Source organism: Adiantum capillus-veneris, chromosome 4 (assembly GCF_014529385.1).
Source record: "Adiantum capillus-veneris isolate H3 chromosome 4, ASM1452938v2, whole genome shotgun sequence".
Lineage (NCBI taxonomy): Eukaryota > Viridiplantae > Streptophyta > Polypodiopsida > Polypodiales > Pteridaceae > Adiantum > Adiantum capillus-veneris.
Window position 1 is genome coordinate 116,437,031 of NC_140934.1, and position 24,133 is coordinate 116,461,163.

Consider the following 24,133-nt stretch of genomic DNA (forward strand, 5'->3'; position numbering starts at 1 on the left):
GGATGTCTGCCTCCTCTACTAGAACATCCGAAGCAGGGTCAAAACCATGTCTCCACTGTCGAAAGTGGGCACGTGCTGCTCGGATGGTCAGTGGACTCATGGCGATGACCTTGGACGCCATCTCAGAGGTCTCAAACTCAATCTGGTAGTAACCGCGTCCGAGTATCTATACGTTCAAAATCCTGCCCACCTCTGCGAGAAGACGGGCCTGGAGAAGGTCACGCAGCTCTCCTCTGCTAGGTCGGGTGCCGAGGATCTTGCAGATGACAGAAGTCGCATGCAAGCGCTCTACCTCTGCAGCTAGGCTCGCTTGCTCTGTCGGTGAAAGAGCAAGTCGAATGGTGGGCTCAACGAGGTCGGGCGAGGGGGCTTCGGGTGAGTCCCTCTGTGACAGAGCTGGAGCCTCCATCTGTGTCTACTGCTAAGGCGAAGAAGCGAACGGTGAAGAAAATCTGCAACCGAGTACGCCGAGCACTTGTCAGAAGAAGAAGCGCTGCAGAGCCAGGTGCAGAAGACCTTCGGGAACGACGAGGGGGGGGAAGCGGCGAGCGAGAGTTCAAGAGGTTGCCGGGGGGGGGGGGGAGAAGCGGTCAGGGAAAGAGGGGACAGCGGACGGGCTGGGGGGCAGCGCGGGGCGAGGGCGGCAGGCAGCAGCGCGCAAGGGGGGCGGGCTGGGCTGGGCAGCGCGAAGGCGGGAGGCAGCGCGAGGGCGAGGGAGGTAGCGCGGGGGCGGGAGGCAACGCGAGGGCGAGGGGGGGGAGGGGAAGCGTGCAACAGGAGCCAGCTGTATCCTAGGCATCCAATCTAGGTTGGTGTCACACTTCGGGCTATCAGTTCGTGCACTTAGACAAGTCAAGAACAAATCAATATCATATTACTGGGAATTCCATAAAGTCATACAACAGAATACTGTCAGCTCACAGTATCCCTAAAAATCAAAAGAGACATCAGTGACTTTAGTATCAAACATTGGGGCAATCTGTTGACAAAGGAGTGGAGCCACTCCCCTCTTGTGCATACCCGCTGCACCAAATTCCGCACAGCTGAGTTCGGGGTTCAATTTGGAATAGACTATGCTAAACCAAATGCTTCAAGGTAAAGGTTCACAATCTGAGGAGGGTTCACGGGCTACATTTGTAGATGGATGTAAACCCATTTGGACACCCCCTTCCTTAGATGCGACCTTGTGATCGTCATTCAACTCTTTCAAAAAGATCAAGTAAACAAACAGACTCGATTTCATTAATTTTGAAACGGCCGAAGCCGATACAATAGAGACAGACTCGCCCTTAAGTTTCACATCTAGTACAATTGTTCGGACCTTTTCTGTAGTCAAAGTCGCTTCTCTCGCCCGATAGTCGACCATGGCGTTGTTCTTATGGTACGAGGGAATTCCCAGGAGGACATCACAACCTTCCAAGGGCATTATGTAGAAGTCCTCATACCCCAAATACCCCTGACAATGCAACCGAAGTTTGCCAATGACAGGTGTAATGGCTACATCCCTGCCGAGTGCTGCTAGAACTGCCTCTGCTTGTGGTCCCATCCAATTGGGTGTAATCTCGCGCCACGCCGCCAATTGAGGTGAAATGAAGTTCGCCTTGGCTCCTCCATCAAAGAAAATCAGGGCTTCTTGATCTTTCACTTTGCCCCAAGCTCGGCAAAGTTCTGTACTCTCATCAACAGTGCTTGGGTTAGTACCCATGCAATCTAGAACCCGTCCTGCTTTCATCTTGCCTTTCCGTCCACCTTCCTCAGCTGCTTTTGAACTCTTTGGCCTTTCTTCATCTTGTTCTTTTTGTGCCTTTTTAGGGCACTTCGCAGAGATGTGTCCTTGTTCCCTGCATCCAAAACACTTTCCCTCTTTAATGTAATTGACTCTCTCCCGAGGAGTGAGCCGTGGTCGTGCATCCTTATCTTTCTGATCTTGGGGGCTCTTCTTCTTTCTACTAGAAGTCTGTTATGTTTTCTGCGTCATGATCTCATATGTGGGGTAAGTCAAACTGCTTGAGTGTATGGCAAAGGCCCGTTTTGCATGATCATCAGTTCTTGAATGGAATCTGACTTTTGCTCTAAGCAGTGATCTCGGATCTCCGTAGGAAGTCCCAAGGTAAACCGCTCAATTTGTTCTTTAAACGATATCTTCTTAAATGAAGAAGTGGGTAGAAACGAGCTCCAAAATCTCTCGCTATATGCCTCCAAGGTATCTTTCTTGGTTATCTGGAGATGGTTCCAAGCAGTTAGTATGTCGCGTTCGTACTCCCGAGTCAACCGAGAAAAAATAAAAAAACTTTTTAAATTTCAGCCATTTAACTGGCGCTTTCTTGTTCAATAGAAGAGTGGGCCACCATGTTCGAGCATTTCTCTTGAAGTAAGAGGTAGCCCTCCAAATCTTGGAGTGCTCTGAGTAATGCCCTCCAGAGAAAGCTATATCAAACTACTATATGAAGGCCAAAGCCCTCGAAGCATCTCGAAATCCAGGAAAAGTGTCAAATTTAATTGACTGTCCACCTTCTTTAAATTCTTGAACTTTCTTGCTTTTATCCTCCAGAAAGTCATACTAGTTGGCTTTATAAAAAAAATTCTTCTTTAAATAAAATCTGTGATCATCGGAGTCCAAACTATCTGAAGCCGAGTCCTCTGTAGAACTGTTAGAAACTGGGCGCCTTTTTCTTGCCCCTTTCCGAAGCTTTTGCTTTTTGCTTCGCTTTTTTCCTTTCCTGTCTTCTTTGCTCGACTCAGAAGAGCTAGAAGAATTGTCAAAAGAAGAAGAAGAAGAAGAAGAAGAACTGGATACTCCTTTAAATCTGACACGCTTCTTCTGTTTTCTCTTTCAGTTCAGTTGTTATTGAAGTGTTAAAAGTCTGTTCAGTCTGTTCTTTTCTATTGGCACGTGGTGCCCGCCTTGTGACAGAAATTCCGTATAGCCAACCACATCAACTCTATCAGCGGGATTTGCAGCGCAAAATCCGAAAATGCCACCTCAGCGTTGCTGCGGGTTTCTGCCAATCGAGGAGTGTAGGTGTGTCCTCTGCTGCCCCCTTGTCTAGGACCACAACACGTCATCAGTTTGTGACACAGCCACTCCGTGTCGCGTGTGCTCTCTCTCTCTCTCTTTCAATTCAGTTGTTATTGAAGTGCTAAAAGTCTGTTCTTTTCTATTGGCACGTGGTGCCCGTCTTGTGACATGGGAGGTATCTTCAAGCATATGGCATCAGGAGAATGTTTACCTGCTACTTTTGAAGTGCCACTAACACTGCCTTCTAGACCTCCACCTTCAATTCCACCACCTCCACCTCCTCCTCATCCTCCGCCTTCTTATTCATCTGATGGGCAACATCATCACTATTATTATTATTTGGCATCCCCGATGGATTCTGGTCCCAAACCTTTCAAGGATGGTTGTCTAAGATTCTCACGATGCTCTGAAGTTTGCACAACAGTTCAACGTTCTTTTCGGCAACGTTAACTTCATGGAGGAATCAAGTTGATGCGAGTTACCTCTTTCCTCAAAGATAGCGCCATGACATGGTGGATTCTCTTTACAAAGAAACCTGAGAGACCCAAAACCTGGCGTGATTTTAAACTCGACTTCTATGTTTCCTTGATGAAACCTTTGAAGTGGACATACTTTCAGCTTAGTCTAGCCTCAAGATGTATGTCACGAGACGGGCACCACGTGCCAATAGAAAAGAAAAAACTGAACAGACTTTTAGCACTTCAATAACAACTGAACTGAAAAGAGAGAGAGAGAGAGAGAGAGAGCACACGCAACACGGAGTGGCGGAATTCCACCCCAAAGTGTATTGGCCCCAAATCTTGGCGCCCCTTTCGGTATTTCTTTATACTACTTGAATTCAGTACAATGCCAGTACTCGCGCTCTGCACCTTCACCCAGAAGAGTGCCAGAGAATGAGCCCTTTGCACCTATTCAAAGGCCCTTGGCCTCAAAAGCAGTTACATGAAAAGCAGTTAACTCAAAAGCATCTAATCCATAGGTGTTGCACCCAAAAAGCAACCAACGAGTTTTACGAAAATCCGTACAGCTCTGCCACGTCAACAGTCAACGTACAACACGGAAGTCCGTACAATTTGCCACGTCAATAGTCAGCATAAAACGCGGAAATCCGTACAGACTGCCACGTCATCAATGCAAAATCCGGAAATAGAGTGTGAGCGTGTGTATGGTCCTGCTTTATTTAATCACTTTAGGTCACTTGGCCCCATCAAACGGGGTCCCATAAGTTGGCGGGAAAAATAGCCCACTCGGCAAGACTTTGCAAGTTGGTAAAACTTCTTCTGTTGCTTCTGCTTCTTCACTTAGGGTTTAGGCCCCTCGGCCGGGAACTGCAGGTTGGCTCCGTTCTTCAGTGGCTTGACACTCAGTAGTTTGTGACATCAAGTAATCGTCCGCGATTATAGCATATCTGCAAAACAACTCAAGTTAGCTCAAAAAATTTCGAGAGTCATTCCAATGGAACATTCCGAGGGACAATCAGTTTTCTCATCCCAAATTGAGCTCTTGATTTCCTGGGTCATTGGCTTCTCATAAGAATCTCATCCAATAAGGAGTCTCATTCCAAATCGGAACTCTTGATATCCTGGGTCGTTGACTTCCCAGAAGTATCTCATCCAAAAAGGAATGTTCCGTGGTTGGCACATCACAATGCAACACAAATGCTCACATATGCATGTTACAAGACACAACGAACAGCGCCGCTGAGCACTCCCCCGAGACAGACGGTCTGCAGTATGAAGCTACTCAACGACTACCTCGTCACTCCCCCCGCAAATAACCTAAAAAGGTCCGGGCCATGAGTTCAGAGGACTGGTACAAACAAACGCTCCCAAGACATCCCGTCTGCATTGTTCGGAGGTTTTCTAGCGTACAACAAAACGCTCCCCAAACATCCCGTTTGCGTCATTCCGAGGTTCAGGCAATACCAAAACAGCATTTCCCACTACTTCTCCCGAGAGTAAATCATCGATCAATGAAACCAATATTAAAACCAAAGTCAAACAGTTCAAATCGGCACCAAGATAGGTTTCAAACAGATAGGATCCATTTCAAACAATACTTTCTCAAACAGTGTTGAAAAGTATCTAATTATAAAACACCTAGAGTTCATTTAGGGTTTTGTTCGGACAACCGGACTTTGCGGACGACTCGCTTGCCCTTCTGCATCACGATGATCGTTCGGTTCTGAACCTAGAGAGTCGCATCATTCTTGTCGTGCCAAGGCATGCCCAAGAGAACGTTGCAATTTGCCCAACTTAATAATGTGGAAATCGGCTTTTCCATGATAATCTTGGATAGTCACTGGAAGAGCATCAATGAGCGGTACCACTTTCTGAGTTTGCCCTGTGGCTAGCTCAGCTTCAATTTCTCCACCCTCTGCATCATAATCAAGGTCAAAGAAAATAAGGGCTTTCAATGTCACAAGACGGGCACCACGTGCCAATAGAAAAGAACAGACTAAACAGACTTTTAGCACTTCAATAACAATTGAACTGGAAGAGAGAGCACACGCAACACGGAGTGGCCGAATTCCACCCCAAAGAGTATTGGCCCCAAACCTTGGCGCCCCTTTCGGTATTTCTTTATATTGCATCAACACAGTACAAGCCGGTACTCCAGACTCTGCACCTTCTCCAGGAAACATGACAGAGAATGAGCCCATGGCCTCATATTTAAAAGCCATAGGCCCCACAAGCAATTTACATGAAAAGCCTTCAAACTTAAAAGCTTTTGGTCCAAAAGCAATGCCAAAAAGCTGCCAACGTAAATCACGGAATTCCGTACAATTGCCACGTCAACAATGAGTGCAAAACGCTGAAATCCGTACAATCTGCCACGTCATCATGTCAACACAATTTCTGGGTTTTTCCGTACAGCTGCCACGTCATCAGTTGTTACGCAAGTCTTTCAGTGTGTGTGGGGGTCCTGCTTTATTTTAATCCTTTATGTCACTTGGGCCTCATTAAACGGGGTCCCATAAGTTGGTAGGACTTCTTCTTCTGTTGCTTGTTCTTAGGGTTTAGGCCCCTTGGCCGTGATCTGAAGGTTGGCTTTGCTGTTTACTGACTTGACACGTCAGCAGTTTGTGACATCCCCCCTTCTTGAAAGAGAGTAATCATCCGCGATTACAGCATATCTACAAAACAACTCAAGTTAGCTTTTTTTTTTTTTTTATCCGAGGGTCATTCCGAGGGACAATCAGTTTGCTATTTTTTTTGTTAAGGAGTTGGCTTCTTCTTTCGGCTCTTTTGATCAAGGAGTTGACTTCTCCTTTCGTTGAGTTCGGAACTCTTGATATGCTGGCGTAGTAAAATTAGCCATCATACCCAGAGCGCACTGATCTTCCACGGGTGTCTTGATGCACTAAAATCACATACCCAAGCAATCTCATCCAATTAGGAACATTCAATAGTTGGCACATCAAATGCAATACAAATGCTTACATATGCATGTTACAAGACACAACAAACAGCGCCGCTGAGCACTCCCCCGAGACATACGGTCTACGGTATGAAGCTACTTAACGAGCAAATAATCTAAAAAGGTCCGGGCCATGAGCTCAGAGGACTGTACAACCAAACACTCTCCAAACCGCACTCTTCGTCGCTTGGAGGTTCAAGCATACAACCAAACGCTCCCCAGGCATCGACCTACGTCGTTCGGAAGTTTTCTAGCATACAACAGAACGCTCCCAACACATCGGCCTGCGTCGTTCCGAGGTTTTCAAACAAACAACAAAACGCTCCCCAGGCATCGACCTACGTCGTTCCGAGGTTCAAACAATACCAAAACAGTATTTCTCGCATCTCCACCCGAGAGTAAAATCACCAGACATTGAAACCAGTATTTAAAACCAAAGTCAAACAATTCAAATCAGCACCAAGACAGGTTTAAAACAAATAGCATCCATTTCAAACAATATTTTCTCAAACAATGTTCAAATGTATCTAACTAGAAAACAACTAGAGAGGTCATTCAGGGCTTTGTTCGGAAAACCGAACTTTGAGGACAACTAACTTGCCCTTCTGCATCACGGTGATGGTTCGGTTCCGAACGTGGAGAGTTGCATCATTCTTGTCGTGCCAGGGCATGCCCAAGAGAACGTCGCAATTGCCCAACCTCATAATGTGGAAATCGGCTTTTCCATGATAATCTTGTATAATCACTCGAAGAGCACCAATGAGCGGTACCACTTTCTGAGTTTGCCCCGTGGCTAGCTCAGCTTCAATTTCTCCACCCTCTGCATCATGATCAAAGTGCATCTGCTTCAAGAATTCTGGATGGATGAAGTTCTCCATAGATCCAAGGTCAAAGAAAATAAGGGCTTTCAAGCCGTTGACTTTTCCATAAGCTCTGCATAATTCATTAAAACTCTCGAGGTGTATACCATAAATATCAGGTACTAATCCAATAGCAGGTCTAGCCCTCTTGGCCGGAGGTGGCCCCGAGGATCTGTCTAACGTGGGAGCAGAAGGTTGCACTAAGGACGTCGAGGCTCGCTCAGGACATGTATTAAACGTATGCCCTGTTTGGAAACATTCGAAGCATCATCCTTCTTGTAACAAGGCGTCTCGTTGACGGTGTGTCAGACGAGGCCGTTGAGGTTGGTTTTCACGGAATTCCCGACAATTTGTGCGTTGTTGCCGGGAGTTTTGGTTAGTGGCCAGAGGTTCTTCTGTAATAAACTCCAACTTTCCCTTCATGAGCTTGTACCGACCGCAACATGGTCCATAAGCTCTTGCACGGTAGAGACTTGCTTGGAGAGACAACATTCCTGCAATGGTGATGGTAGTCCGATGGTGTAGCGCTCTCACTGGTCCTCCAAGGAAATGAACTTAAAGAAGGACACCGGAAGGTACACGTCGAGAAACCTTTGGTTATAGTCGTCCATGGTTTTGGTGGCAAGCATTTTCAAGTTGCCCCACTCTACCAAAATCCAGACTTCAAACATCGAAGTCATGTAACTACGTGCAAAAACTGTCTTGAAAGCTTGCCAAGTCCTTGGAGCATGCGGTTGAGTCGCGAATGAACTTCACCATTGCATAGCATTATCTTTAAGAAATCCCACTGCTCGAGAAATCTTGGATTCTTCTGTATAGTTCCCCAAAGCATAGATGTTATCGAATTGCTGTAGGAACTACAATGATTTCTTGCGATCTTTCATGTCACAAACTGGTAACGTGGCGTGCCACAACACACACATACACTCTCTGTTGGCTGCCGGACAAAATTGTTGACGTGGCGTTACAGTACGGACAGGCCTGCAAGCTGACACGTGGCAACATGTACGAACTTCCGCGTTTTACAGAAAGCTGGGGTTAGCTTTTGCATGGGCAATTAACGCCAGCTTTTGGACATAGATTTTGGTTGCTTTATTGGCTACGCAAGGAGATAGAAAGAGAGAGAGCTTTAATTTTTTAAGGCTTGCTTTATTTGTGGCCAAGTATGGCTTGAGAGTGAAACCTCTTTTTTGCTTTATGAAGAGCTTTTGATTTTCAGCTTTTGGGCTCTGCTTTTAGCATCCCTTTGTAAACTTTAAATATGCGGGCAGGGCCTCATAACTCAAAGCATCTGGACGCAAAGTCCAAGTGTGAGTGCCTGCCTGCACTCTTGTACTTTGAACACAGTTCAATACAAAAAGAAATACCGAAAGGGGTGCCAATCTTTGGGGCCAATATCTCTAGGCACGGAACTCCGCTAGGCCAGTGTCGAATCATTTGTAAACTGTGAACTATTTTGAAGTGATTATTTGTGATGTCGCAGTAGATTCTCGACTTGGAGTGTCCAAGTCTGTTACATTTCACCCGGGAAAAAGTGAAAAATTTGACTGTCGTGCAGCCATCTTTGAAATCTTTGGGTTGGTTAGGCGCATATCCCAGGTATGGATAATAAGGGTATCTATATGGGCTCAACCAGTGTAGCCTGGTGGCAGTGGTGGTGGTGGAGGTGGGGGCAATCGCGGTGGCAGAGGCAGTTGCACTCGATCAAGGTCAGATGGTTGCAATATATTCCTGAAGACTCCCCCGATCGGAACAGACGGCTGAGAAGGTTGCCGGTTGGAAGCTCTCGTACTTACTGGTGCCGGAGGAGGAGGTACCACCTGGGGCATCAGAGGGGGTAACATGTAGTTCAAAAATTGTTGAAAACTTTGCAGCATCGGAAGATTTTGTTGAGGATGCCGCGAAAGAATGTCGTGAAGCTCGTCAACGAAATTGCAAATATTATGTTGAATCCATGAATTCCATGTCTTGGGTTCTTTATGGCTCATGCCCTGTAAGATAGAGCGATGAAGACGGGAGCGCGCCCGATGCGCGATGAAGTAAGGGTGGGAGTGACTAGTAAGACCGGGGTCGGAACCCGAAGATACTTCAAATAACAATTTCCAGTAGTCTCTGGTTTGCTTTGTCTGCTCTTTTGTAGGACCGGTATGCTTTCAGAAAAGCACACCCTTGATGCTCTGATACCACTGTCACAAGACGGGCACCACGTGTCAATAGAAAAGAACAGACTGAACAGACTTTTAGCACTTCAATAACAACTGAACTGGAAGAGCGAGAGCACATGCGACACGGAGTTGCGGAATTCCACCCCAGAGAGTATTGGCCCCAAACCTTGGCGCCCCTTTCGGTATTTCTTTATATTGCATCAACACAGTACAAGCCGGTACTCCAGACTCTGCACCTTCTCCAAGAAGCATGCCAAAGAATGAGCCTATGGTCTCATATTTGAAGGCCATAGGCCCCAAAAGCAGTTTACATGAAAAGCCTTCAAACTCAAAAGCTTCTGGTCCAAAAGCAATGCCAAAAAGTTGTCAGCATAAATCACGGAATTTCGTACAACTGCCATGTCAACAGTCAACGCAAAACGTGGAAATCCGTACAGTCTGCCACGTCATCATGTTGGCGCAATTTCTGGGGTTTTCCGTACGACTGCCTCGTCATCAGCTATTACGCAAGTCTTTCAGTGTGTGTGTGGGTCCTACTTTACTTTAATCCTTTGTCGCTTGGGCCCCATCCAAGGTCCCATAAGTTGGTAGATACTAGGACTTCTTCTTCTGTTGCTTGTTCTTCTTAGGATTTAGGCCCTCGGCCGTGATCTGAAGATTGGCTATGCTCTTTACTGACTTGACACATAAGCAATCTGTGACATTCAAGCTGTTGACTTTACCATATGCTCGACACAATTCATTTGTACTTTCAAGGCGTATGCCATAGATATCAGGGACTAGTCCAATAGCGGTTCTAGCTCTCTTGGCTGGAGGTGGCCCTGAGGAGCGTTCTATCGTGGGAGCAGTCACAAGAGGGGCACCACGTGCCAATAGAAAAGAACAGACTGAACAGGGATCCCATCAGTTAGTAGGAACTTCTTCTTCTTCGTCTGCTTATTCTTAGGGTTTAGGCCCCTCTGCCAAGATTTGAAGGTTGGCTCCATTCTTTAGTGACTAGACACATTAGCAGTTTGTGACAAGCAGAAGGTTGCTCTAGAGACGTCAAGGCTCGCTCAGGACATGTCGTAAATGTATGCCCTGTTTGAAAACATCCAAAGCATCGGCCTTCTTGTAAAAGGGTTTCTCGTTGACGCTGTGTCAGACAAGGCCTTTGAGATTGGGTGTCACGAGACTCCTGAGAATTTGTTCGTTGTTGTCGAGAGTTGTGGTTAGTGGCTGGAGGTTCTTTTGTGGTAAACTCAAGCTTTCCCTTCATCAATTTGTAGCCGACCGCGGCATGGTCCATAAGCTCTTGCATGGTGTTGACTTGCTTGGAGAAACAATATTCCTGCAATGGTGATGGTAGTCCAATAGTGTATCGCTCGCATTGGGCCTCCAAGGGAACGAACCTAAAGAAGGATAGCAGAAGGTATACGTCGAGAAACCTTTGGTTATAGTCGTCCATGGTCTCTGTGGCAAGCATTTTGAAATTGCCCCACTCTGCCAAGATCCGGACTTCAAACATAGAAGTCGTATAAGTGCGTGCAAATACTGTCTTGAAAGTTTGCCAGGTCCGTGGAGCATGCGGTTGTGTCGCGATTGAACTCCACCATTGTATAGCGTTATCTTTAAGAATGTTGTTGCTTGAGAAATCTTGGACTCTTCTCTATAGTTCCCCAAAGCATAGATGTTCTCGAATTGTCCATGACAAAGGAATTGGTATTTCAAAGAACACCACTACCACAAAACACCACTTCCCGCACCAACACTTCATCAACTCAACCGCAACAAGCTTCTAGATAATAAGAGCACAAGCCCAAAAAGCTTCGAACTTCATGAACATTCTTTAGGTCATGCCAATCGCAGAAAGTCTCAATTTTGGCTAGGTCCATTTGCACTCCTTCTGTTGAGACAATGCACCCCAAGAAATGTATCTTCGGTAAGAAAAACTCACTCTTTTTGGCATTGATAACCAATCTATGCTTCTGCAATGCCTGAAAGACCTGTAGCAGATGATGCTTATGCTCTGCTTCATTCTTGGAGGAAACTATAATGTCGTCAAAGAAAGTGCCCACAAAAGATTGATACTCTCGAAAAAACTTTTCCATCATCCGATTAAATGTTGTTGGAGCATCCATGACTCCAAAAGGCATCACCAAATATTCATATAAACCAAACGTTGTCCGAAAAGCTATCTTGTAGACATCTCTTGGAGCAATTCGGTTATGATGATATCCACTTTTCAAATCAATTTTGTTGAAGCAAAAGGATCCCTGTAGTCTGTCACAGTGTGACATGAAACGTTTCGTGGTTTTGCCCGTTTCGGGGTTTCGAGGTTTTGAAACGTTTCGTTTCAGGGCACAAAAATTATGAAACAGGTTTCGTAGAAATACATTTAAATAAAGATATAAATATATATTTTTATTTATATATGCATGCATGCATGTATGGATGTATGTATGTAAGTATGTATCTATGTATGGATGGATGGATAGATTAAAGATTCATGTGTGTGTGTGTACATACGGACTAGTAAACTGGTTTTATTATGTACTCTTATTAGTGTTTATACACATACATATGCATATGTATAAGCACACGTGTATAATAGACATACATACATACATATACGTGTGTACATATATACATATGTGTACGTATGTATATGTATGTACAATGTGCATAAAAGAGAGGCAATAGTGCAAAGAGAGTACAAAAAAATCTTTTTAAACTACTGAAATTTTAAAAAAATCGCTAAATTTTTTCAAAAATTTGACCTTTTTTTTATCGGGCAGTTTCCCGTTTCGTGAGTTTCGCCGAAACGTTTCGTCCGTTTCGGGGTTTCGAGGTTTCATACCTATGAAACGCGTTTTTATGTCACACTGGTCTGTCAAGAATATCATCGATCCTTGGGCTAGGGAATCGGTTCTTGATGGTGATTTTATTAAGAGCTCTATAATCAATGCGCATTCTCCAAGTTTCGTCTTTCTTTAGTACTAGCAAAACCAGAGAACAGAAAGGTGACAAGCTAGGTTGGATGAGACCCTTTTCTAGAAGTTCTTTTACTTTTTTTTTCCAAGAAGAAGATCCTTCTATTAGTTAATGAAACTGCCCATAGGGCTACAACCACCTCTACGAGAGAGGACTAAAACAACCATGATGGGGAGACTCTCCCAATGAAAAAACATCAAATGTACAAAGAGGCTAAATCAAGAGATGGGGGGAGGGAGGGAAATCCACACAGGTAGACTGTAGTGCCATCTGAGTACACCCTGGACCATGGTGTAAAATGGCCCAGGATGCCAGAGTCGAAGGAAAACCTCTCTACGCTCCGGCATGCAGTCAGAGCTGCCTTGGAGTCTCTCGAGTTGTCCTCTGAGAGTGTGGATCAGCTCTAGCCAAAGATCGCGAACAGTCTCTGCTGGTGGCACAGGGCGAGCCTCAAAGATGCGGAAGCAATGGGCCCGCCGAATGAACCAGAGTGTCAGGCCACTGACGAGCTCCCAACACTCCTCTCTCATTGCACCACTCCTGTGGAGTAAGGTCTGTGGCAGGCTGGAGTGTAGGTCGCCCCCCCTGCATCACTATCATCCTACTGGTGGAAGATAGCTCAAACTGAAGTGCCGAGCCCGTGAGGGTGGACCAAGCAGCTGCTCCCCAAGTGCAAGCTGCGCATCCGGTCGAGAGACCACTATGCACTAGCCAGCTCCCAACTGTTGTAGCTCCGTGTGCGACAAGCCACTGAAACAAGGTGACTCGCCTCAGCTGTCTGGAGTCCCACAACCTCTCCCAAAAGGCTTCCAAGAACTCAGCTGTGAGACCCTCCTCCTGCCAATGAGGTGCTGCAGTGGGGCGAGCCTCTCTCTGTGCTGCCAATATGTGACGTCCCAGTCGAACAGTGTACTGAAAGAAAGGGACACCTGGGTGGTCTGCAGAAGAGAAAGGGTCCCTCCATAGCCACTCTCCAGGATCCCACTGTACTCGTGCCAGTGGACAGCACTTCCAAGCCCACAGTCTCCGGTGTCCAGTCTCAAGAGCCGCTGGGTCAGGATCGATGACACAAGTCCTCCCACAGATGCCCACCACTCGGATCCTCTGAAAACAGTACTCTGCCACCTACGGGGCCTCTATTGCAACTCGCTGTAAGCGTCCCTCACCCTGTAACTCGAAAAAAAGGGAGGGAATAGTCTCTGAGCAGGCCCGAACTGAGATGAGAACCTCCAGTCGTGTGAAGGCTCCCATCCACCTGGGTGCTACTGGCTCGAGAGGTGTGAGCCAAGTCAGCTAGAACTGCCTCTGAGATGTCCTGGCACATGCTCTGCACCCCTCTCATGCCCTGTAGCTGGAAACCCTGCAACTCCTCTGACAAGCCTGAAAACTCTAACCAGTCACCTAAGAGTGTGTTGGACCCGCTGCCATGGGACCCCAGGAAACATGAGGCTGACTACCAACCAAGTGGCCTCTCTGAGTGCTAACCATGGGGTTCCAAACAAGGGGTTGTCGTAGGCGCTCCTCCGTGCAGGTAGGCTGTCGTTGCTCCCAAGATCGAAGCAAACTCACAGCGAAGCGGTCCTCCAGTCTCCTGCTCAAACCAACTCTGCACATCTTTGTGAAGATCCATCTGGTCGAAGGTCGCCAGGGGCCTCCCGCCTGAGGCACCCTAGCACGAAGCCCAAGGTAGGATCCGTACGATACCATACGTCCGTACAATACGGTACGGTACCGTATGGATCCGTACTGTACAACCAAAAAAAAAAAAACGAATTTCCCCTTCGCGTTTTCGGATTTAATTTCGCCTCTGTTTTGGGGGTTTGGCCGCCTGGTTATTGAGACAGAGTGAGTTTGGGCGCCTGTTTATTGCAAACTATTGACTACATAGTACTACAGAGAGAGTTTGGGCGCCTGTTTATTGCAAACTATTGACTACAGAGTACTACAGAGAGAGTTTGGGCGCCTGTTTATTGTAGACAGAGCTCTGCAAACTCACCTGCAGAGCAACCTTGTGCGCAGTAAAGGTAAGTGCTCGTCCTCGTGAGTCTCTCCCGTCTCCCTCGTGCATACCTTGTGTGTTTCTCGCGATAGCATCAATGTTTTTGTTCACCAATCTGTAGGTACACCATGCCTCGCAAACCCAACCCAGTCTGGAGCGCACACACCACTGTCATTGCGGTGGTAAATACAGGAGGGCAAGCAGGATCAGGAACACGTACTTGGGCCTGCAAATATTGTGGAAAACAGAAGACAAGTACGGTGACGCATGTGTTGAGGCACCTTACTGGCATCGGCACTACTGGCCAGTGCGGATGACTCGCCTTGGATTGTCTATTTATGACAGCCTTGGATAGTAGAACAGTGACCTAATATCCTAGAAGTGATACTTATGAATTTATTATCAAGTACGGACCGTATTGTAGGTTTTTGACGTTTTCGAAAAAAACCTTACGAATTTTACGTACCTTACCACTCAATCCATTCGGTACTACGTACAATACGTACCGAACACGTACTGTACCTTACGTACCTTTCCACCTTGACGAAGCCGCTGTAGCAAGAACTCCTTCTAGGGCTTCTCACCTAGAAGAAGTCCTCTGACTATAAACTTCCCAAGAAGGGCTCTGCTCTGCTGTGTTGGGTCAATGATCCCAAGCCCTCCCTGTGAACAAGGAAGAGTGATGACCTCCCAAGCCACTTTGGCCTGGGCTATCTGAGTGTCACGTCCTGACCAAAGGAAGTTCCTAATCAGCCTCTCTACCTGGCTGATACAAGAACTCGAGAAGATCCAGCAAGAAGTGATGTACCACATATTCGCCAACAACACCTGGTTGGCCACTACTACTCTGCCAACCCAAAGAAAGTCGTGTTGAGCTCCAGTGTAACAACTTCCCCCTGATAGACACGAGGAGGGGAGCAATCTACTGCTCGGGAGACAAGTTCAGACCAACCTGACAGCCCAAGTACCGAACTGCACTCCCTGGGGGAATCCACCTAAAACCCTCACCTGGCATCCAATCGAGCATAGGATCACTACCAACCGAGAAAGCCATTGTCTTTCTCCAGTTGATCAGTGCGCAAGATGTACAACAGAAGGTCTCAAGAGCCTGCTCACACCTGTGAAGGTTGGCCTCCTGACCATCCAAGTACGAGGCTGAGTCATCAACAAACTCAGCGTCCAATAGCTCATCTCCCCGAATAGGAAGTGCTAAGCCCCACAAAGTTTAAACCAACCTGCTGCGACACCAAAAACCTGCTCATTGCCTCAGCATAGAACAGAAAGAGGAAGGGGGCAAGAGGGCAGCCCTGTCTGACCGATCGTGTGAGCATGAAAAGATCGCCTCTACCTCCTGACTAAAGTACCTGACTGTGTGCTCGTCTGTACAAAGCTGACACCCCTCTGATCCAAGGATCTAGAAAGCCCATCCTGCGTAGAGTGCCCTCCAGAAAGTCCCAGTCAACTCTGTCGTAGGCTTTCTCAAAATCGAGAAGAAGAATCACTAGATCCTCACCGCGGAGCCTCGCTAGGGCAGAAGCCTCCCAAAAAGTAAAGATGTTGTCAAGGATACTACGCTCCTTGACAAAACCAATCTGAGTCCCATGTATAAGGCTCTCTAGAAGTGGCTGGATCCTCAAACTCAGAGCCTTGGCAAGAATTTTGTAGGCTGAGTTGAGGATGGTGATGGGGCGCCACTGTCGAATCTCATCCAAGGAGCCACCCTCCTTGGGAATGAGGTAGATCAGACCCTCACTCATGCTATCAGGCATCTCTCCTGTGTGCAAGATGTACCGGAAAGCACTACAGAGATCTGGGCCAAGCAAGTCCCAGTATTCCAAGAAAAAACAGGGAGTCAAGCCATCCTCACTTGGACAGCTACCACAGGGGAGTGCACTAAGAGCCGTGTGCAACTCCTCAAGCTGAAGTGGCAGCTCAAGTCTCTGACGCATCTCCTCAGTCACAAGGCAAGGCATCTCTGTCCACACCTGCTCCCTGCATGCATCCTGACGCTCTGACTGAGGCTCTGCAGATAGTAACTCACGGTAAAAGTCAGTTGGCAACTACACGCATGTCCTCTAGCTCAGAAGCAACTGACCCGTCGGGCCTCCTCAACTGACTGACCTTGGCATGCGTATGCCGAGGTCCCACTGCCTCTAAGAAAGCACAAATCACTCTGTCACCCACCTGCGTCCACTGAGGATGGAAAGCAAACTCATGGCACCGCTCCTCTGTGCTAACAAGCTTCTGGCGAGCCTGTTGTAACTTCTCCTCCAACCAAGGACTGTCTGGATGCTGCTCCTGCATCCTTGCAAGGAAGCAACGCCCTGTCTAAGACGTTGCTGCTCCTCTCTCGCTGCAATCAAGCGAGCCAAGGACTCCTGGACAAAGAAGCGACTAAGCTGAGCTAGTCTTGAGGCCACTCTGTCAGCAGGAGAATCCTGCATGTCCAAGCTCTCTGTCCAAAGAGCCTCCACTCGCTCTCTAAGTGCAGAGTCCAGCAAGACCCTCTCAGGGATGCGTAGCATCGTGCTCCCCCGCCTCTACCGTGCTCCCCCGCCTCTGCCTATCTGTCACTGTGAGGATCACTGGTGCATGGTCCGAGAAGGAAGTCCCTACCAGAATGCCAACTGTCCCACCCAAGTCACAGAAAAAGTCACTAGTGTAGAAGCGATCTATCCGCAATAGATTCACTCCTCCCACTCTGCGGTCCGAACGAGAGAAGGCCAGGCTGTCTGGGGGCCTCACAAAGCTAGAGTGCTGCCACACATCCGAAACCCTCAGAGTCATACAAAACCTCTCCCAAGCTGCCAGCTCAACTCCCTGCACAGTAGCATGGCTACCACCAATCCTGTCAGAAGGGTCCTCCAACATGTTGAAGTCACCCCCAATGCACCACAGCTCTGCTTGCGACAGAGACTCAACAATTTGTGACCAAAACTTTGCTCATGCACTCGCCACATTGGGCGCATATATGTTCAGGAAGCCCACAAGGCAACCCTGAACATGCATAGCAATCCACTGAGCCCTGCCTGGCACAATAAGCCCTTTGCCCACAATGGCTTGCTGTAGAGACTCCGCAATAGTCATACATACCCCACCCTGGATGCCTCCAGGTCCAAAAGCAGCTGACCAAAAAGTATCATATCGTCCACGCAAGAGCTGACCACATCGTCTAATGCGGCTCTCACATAGATGATGCTCCTGTAGCATAAGGAGATCAATCCTCTCCTCCCACAAGGCAACACTGAAGCTCCTGACGCAATCGACCCCTCAACGCTGAAACTGGGGCCCACCTAATCCCTACACGTTCCATGAGACGATCCTCATGGGGAGCGAGAGAGAACAGATGCTGTCGCAGCAGCTAGACGTGCTATCTTCGAGGCTGGCTTGGATGGGGAGTAATCCGCATCCAAGCGTCCTCTAGATAAGCGTGACTGCAAAGAGTGCCTGGCCCAAGCCCAGGTAGACCGAGCCGTGCGTAAAGAAACCTCCTCTGTCCAGGAGTCCTCATGAATGTGTACATAGCATGGCGGGCACTGCGTATTAGCAAAGAAGTGAACCACAATGTGTCTACGTCCTGCTGCATCTGGAGGGGTCACAGCAAACTTGGCCAATGGCCACAGAGTCTGAAGCATGTCTGTAACTCCTAGGTCCCCCATGTGGTGAGAGAACTCTAGCCACTCCAACACTGAGTCGAGAGTCCACTCAGTCTAGTCCATGCCGCAAAGGGGAAAAGAGAAGCCAACCGCTAAGTCCAAGGCCTCTATCCCCCTAGCCGCAAGGAACAGAACATGAACCCTGAAGCAGGCTACCTCATGGTCTGCAGAGGAATCGCCAAGAAAGCGTGTAAAGTCGTAGTCAAAGAAGTCCCATCGGCGCTGAATGTTGAAGCTCGTCAGACCTCGAGGGACTGCTGCAAATAGAGACGTCTGTACCTGTAAAGGGGGTCGCAAGGAAGATTGTCCCTCTCTCGCCAAGCCACTCGTGGCAAAGGCGCTACCAAGAGATCTCCTAGCAACCGGGGATGGCCCTGCCCCCTGGGTCGACTGAGGAACTGGAGCCGGAGGGGGGGTGTAGGAGCAGGAGGAGGGGGGGGAGGGGGGAGTGGGGGAGCAGAGGGGCGAGAGGGATCGGCGGAGGTAGAGGGGCGAGGAGGAGAGGCGGCGGGAGCAGGAGGCGAGAGGGGGGGGGCTGGGACCTCGTTCTGCTCAAGAGGACCGAATCGGTTCCCCGTGGGAACCCACTGCTACTAGGCAGGCGCCGCTGGACCACCCTGAGTGCCAGGCTGTCGTTGTGGCCCCTACCGCGTCGTCGACCGTGGACCTACTGCCATCCCTCCTCCGCTGGAGCCCCAGGCTCGGAGGGTGGCTCTACCTGTGTGCTGTCTCTCTGCATGTGGCTACTAGCCAGCCTGCAAGGGCTGGGGCTGGGCCTGGGCCTGTGATGTAGGTCGGGGCCTCCTCCGTGGACAGGCCTCACGAGATGGCCCACCTGTCGACAAATGAAGCACTGATTCGGGAGGCACGAATACTCCACGCTCTGTCTAAACCAACCTCCACTCACCCGAGGAAGAAAGATGACCTTCAGGAGAGTGAGTATTCCTAACCAGAACGCAAACTGAGGGAATGCTAGCCGCCTTGGCAGCTACTGAGACTGTCGTGCGACGTGTCTCCAGGACAGTCCCAATCATCATTGAGACTATCCTGGATAAAGTGGTAGGTACTCCCGTCGCAAACCAGGAAAGCAGACGGAGATGGGAATGTCTGTCTCCTCTACCAAAACATCTGAAGCAAGGTCAAAACCATGTCTCCACTATCGAAAGTGGGCTCGAATTGCTCGGATGGTCAAAGGGCTCATGGCGATGACCTTGGGCGCCATCTCGGAGGTCTCAAACTCGATCTGGTAGTAGCCTCGTCCGAGGATCTGAACGTCCAACGCGAGAAGGCGGGCTTGGAGAAGATCACGCAGCTCTCCTCTGTTAGGTCTGGTGCCGAGAATCTTGCAGATGATAGAAGTCTCCTACAGGCGCTCTACCTCTGCGGCTAGGCTCGCTTGCTCTGTCGGTGAAAGAGCAAGTTGAATGGCGGGCTCAACGCGGTCGGGCGAGGGGATTTCATTGGAGTTCCTCTGTGGCAGAGCATGAGTCTCCATCTGTATCTGCTGCTGTGAAGAAAAGGTGGAGAAACGTCGATGAAGAGGTCAACTCCTACAGGCGGCGGGCAGGGAAAAAGCGCAGGGGGCGGGCAGGTTTGCTGCGTGCGAGAGGGTAGGCAAGGGGACAGCGCGAGGGCGGGGGGCGGGGAAGGGGGGGGGGAACATCGATGGCGACAAGTGGTGGGAGTGCGAGCAACAGCAGCGAGCGCGTCGTGGAAGAAACCTGCTTCGATTCAGAAGCATGGAATTTAACTCCTATGCAAAGTTCTTTTACTTGGTTCATTATTTCTTCATTCTGGGCTCGGCTAACTCGATAAGGTGGCCGATTTGGTGGTGTACTTCTAGGAATCAAATCAATCGTGTGGTCCTCAAGATGAGGTGGAGGTAACTTGCCTAGTAGGCCTTCAGAGAAGCAATCAACCTGTGTGTGCAGAAATTCTTGTCGTTCCTTATCCAATTCAGACATATTGGTTCGTTGTTCATCATTCAATTCTTTCAAGTAGATCGAGTAAACCAAAAGATTGAGAAGAACGTGTTTGCAAATGCACAATCAGGCAAGCGACAAATACTCAGGATCACAGCAAGGCTTAATGACTTTGATCATATGAGGGAGCAGTATGTTTTTGGACTCCATTTACAGAGTACACACTGAGCCTACGCGGAGCTTGGCATATTGTATTGCATATTCTCATTAATATGACCTCGAGAGAGAGCAAGGAGTGGACGATAGATAGTTCTCTATTAAAATGCCAACAAAAAGGTGATTCAGATGGTAATGGGGGCAACGACCGGTGATGAAAACCCTCTCTGGATATGGACAGCCACCTTGCCTTGAACATTTTGTCATAGATCTCACTTCAAATCAGCCCAAACCAGGGGACAGTGCGCCGACGTAGATCTTGCAACCCAAAAAGAACACCTCTATGACGAAATTGCCCCGTACAACCTCCTCCATCCAAAAAGGCATAGGTGTATTCCTAGGAAAGATCCAAAGATAGTATGCAAATTCAAAGTGTCTTCGTCTTCAAAATGAACTTAGTGAAGACCCATACACCAATGGGCCAATAGATTTGTTGATCAAACCAATCATGCCAATACAATGCTTTTGCCTGTCATTAGCAAATTCATTGAAGCAAGGTATGATCACGTGATTACAAGCACAATAGCCTACTTGCCAAGAATTTTCAAACCCACCATCAAACTGCCAATCTGTTCATTAAGGCCGGGACTAATGGAGTAAATACTGGTGCTTGCTTGTGTGTAGAAGCAAGCAAATAGAAAATGGGAGGCAATGGACGTGTGGTAGGAGTAATGACAATGGCGAAGCACATGGGCGCACATCCTCTTGACATGCATAACGGTACAAGAGAAAAAGGAACATGCACGTGAATGTAAGTGCAAACAAAAGATTTTGGACTCGAATTTGAGTTCGCCACAAACGCCATGACAGCCTGGAACTGTGGAAGGCAAACGTGCCATCTTCTTAAAGCCCAGTGATTTCCAAAATCCTTCAGCACTAGGCACATGGATGTCACACTGCCAGGCAACAGAGGGAAGACCCACAACACAGGCTGGAAGACCCAAAACAAAAAAGACTCATGAAGTTTAGTACATGGCACTCACCGAATTCGAGATGGCCACCAGGGAGGGCATATTTGGAGTCGCCCACAGACGATCGACGGCGTCCTACAACAACAGCGGAATGAGCCTTGTTGACCACCAGCACGCCTACCCCCACTCTCGGCACGGCTGCTGCCATTTGCTGATCCTCTACACTAGACAGCCATTTCCCGCTCTGTCCTGTAATGCTGCGAGGTCGGCACTAATTTTGAAAAATAAATTAATGGGAGAATTTAGGAAGATTCCCTCTCGACAGGCCAAAATTGTCACCAAAATATATGTCGTATGTCTGTTATGTCTGCACCGCAGTTAAAAAAAAGGAAAATCGAGATGCCTCAGCAGATGCTCTCTCGCTCTGTCGATTGGTTTTTTTTTTAAATTCGTCTAGCGCCTGGTTTCGGAAACGAGCTCCATCAGCAGCTGTTAAATGTGGAAGCCTCAGTGGCAGCATGCGCGAAGGGCTAATTGGGGGCATGCAGGCTCTCTCTCTCTCTCTCGCACAAGCTGCTGTGTTTCTGCCTCTCTCTGTCCATATGTGCAGCAGGAGATACAACTGCAGGTATGGTGTGGCATTTCCATGTGTGTGTGTGCGCACGCACGCATGTCAACGAGCAAAAAAAATCGAGCGAAGCCAATTTTCGACCAAATATGAGTAGCACCCTTGACAAATTGTTGCAAGTGCCATGCCATGCTGGATTCGACCTTCCAGCATCTCAATGCAAAAGGGTCGTACATCTGAAACTACCACAACGCAACGGAGGCTTCAAAATCTCAAATCTCCTTACATGTTGAGGCCCTAACAAAATCCCAAGTCATAGAAGTATATAAAAATCGGTTAGTTATGGATGTGTCATCGTAGATAGCTAGGGGATTCAGTCCTCACATCTGAAATCTCTTTCCTCATCAAATGAAGCTTGGCTGCTCTTGAAATTCTTTCCTTGCATTAGATGGGCAACAAAAAGCATTGCATGTTAGATCCTTCAAAAAGTGCAAAGGCTTTAGGGGTTGACATGATGGACCTTCTTTTGAGGCTAATGGACATGTTCTTTTTTGTTGCGACATGTAGGCCAAGTACATTTTCTTGCAGGTTGGGGACAGCAATCCATGTCAAGGGAGCCTTGACGAGCAGACAGCTTCCTTTAACTCTTTTTGGGCTTGCAAATTGCAACACTAAAGTACATGTTGTACACACAGGTGCACCGAGAGAGAGAGAGAGAGAGAGAGAGAGAGAGAGAGAGAGAGCTAAATGTGTATGTGTTTTTGTCTTCTTTGCGTAAGTGAGACATTGGGAGAGACCAGTTGAATATTGAACAAGCATGTCGTATATGAGCTCTCATATTTTCTTGTTGGATTTTTATATGAATCGCATAGATAAGCCATCCCAACAATCTTGTTTCCTTTCTACTTACAAGGTAACAAAGAAAGGAGACTATGAAGCCCAACAAATTTCATGGGTTTACTCGAGTATCTAGTCTTCCACATCCTTTTCAATATTATGACTAGCATGAACCATTTTCAGCATGAACCGGTGCACATGTGGAGGGATGGTGAGGCCACCTTGAGGAAGGCTGGTATTCCTCACATGATCTACATTAATCTCCTTGGACACAACGGGAATCATGACACATGGGGTTTTCTCTAATTTCCTAGATTTGCTTCTGGAGTTGAGCCCTAGTGACCGAAAGAAAAGGATGAGCACAATGAACACTCAAATTACCCAAAGCGTGAGCCCCAAAACTGAGGTTTTTTTTTATAGTTGTGTGTCTAGTAGGCAGTGTTCAGGAAAAATCATTTTCCAAACATACAAAAATCATTTCCTTGAATTTGCCAAGAGGAAATTTTTGAAAAGTAGGTTATCCCCCCCCCGGTTCTATACCCTTGTGAAACATGTCGAAACCATTCCACATCGGTGTGGACTGGTTCCAGCATGCATCCTTCCATACTCCTCATGGGCTGCGCCAGCTAGGTAAAAGGGTAATGGCCTATCATGTACTCTCTCTCTCTCTCTCTCTCTCTCTCTCTCTCTCTCTCTCTCTCTCTCATGACCCGTGATCCTTGCAGCAGGTAGCCGCTTGCTAGCAATTGTAGACCACCCCTGATCACCATCGTACAACATGTACTGACTTATTTTGTGGCCAGTGTTGCCATTGCCTTGCAGGTAAAACACATCAAGCTGCACTCCAACCACTTCACTCTCTAATTAGCTTTCATGAGCCCCATAACTACTGAGCCCGCACACGCGCGCGCGCAGAGAGAGAGAGAGAGAGAGAGAGAGAGAGAGAGAGAGAGAGAGAGAGAGAGAGAGAGAGAGAGAGAGAGAGAGAGAGGGGGGGGGGGGGGGGGGGGGGGGGGGGGGAGAAGCTGGCCAGTTTGTGCATGCATTGACTCCACAGAGATCACCAATGAGCAAGCGCTTTGAGCGTGTGTGTGTGTGTGTGTGTGTGTGTGTGTGTGTGTGTGTGTGTGTGTGTGTGTGTGCACATGCATAGGTGCATTGATTCCAAAAGTGGCCTAACATGGAGGTGGAGTAGTTTGATGTGCGTACAGGCTTGAGGCTTCATGCAATGCAGGTGGTTGATGCATGATGAGCTCCTCCAAAATTAAAAGAAAAACCTTCAAATTATAGTCACTTTAGCACAGAGGCTATGGTCGAGGAACTTGAGAGAGAGAGAGAGAGAGAGAGAGAGAGAGAGAGAGAGAGAGAGAGAGAGAGAGAGAGAGAGAGAGAGAGAGACAAAGAGAGGAAGGGAGAATTGAATTTTAATGTTATATGAACACTTTTAAGAGACCTCAAAGATATATGAGAGAGAGAGAGAGAGAGAGAGAGAGAGAGAGAGAGAGAGACATTGTTCTAATGCATAGGTACAACACTTAATTAGCTTGTCAACACCCTATACAAAGCAGTTTTTTGTTTTCTTGTTTT

At 47.8% G+C, this 24,133-nt stretch overlaps 1 protein-coding gene across 1 annotated transcript in view; it reads right to left on the reverse strand.

The window, feature by feature from the left end:
* Window positions 1–21,749, reverse strand: part of NUDX1 (nudix hydrolase 1) — a 33,921-nt gene extending 12,172 nt beyond the window's left edge. Inside the window, exon 1 of the mRNA XM_086511051.1 lies at window positions 21,214–21,749. Coding sequence (XP_086367177.1) covers window positions 21,214–21,349 — 136 coding nt within the window. The 5' untranslated portion in view covers window positions 21,350–21,749. The remainder of the gene's footprint in view (window positions 1–21,213) is intronic.
* Window positions 21,750–24,133: the final 2,384 nt, after the last annotated feature.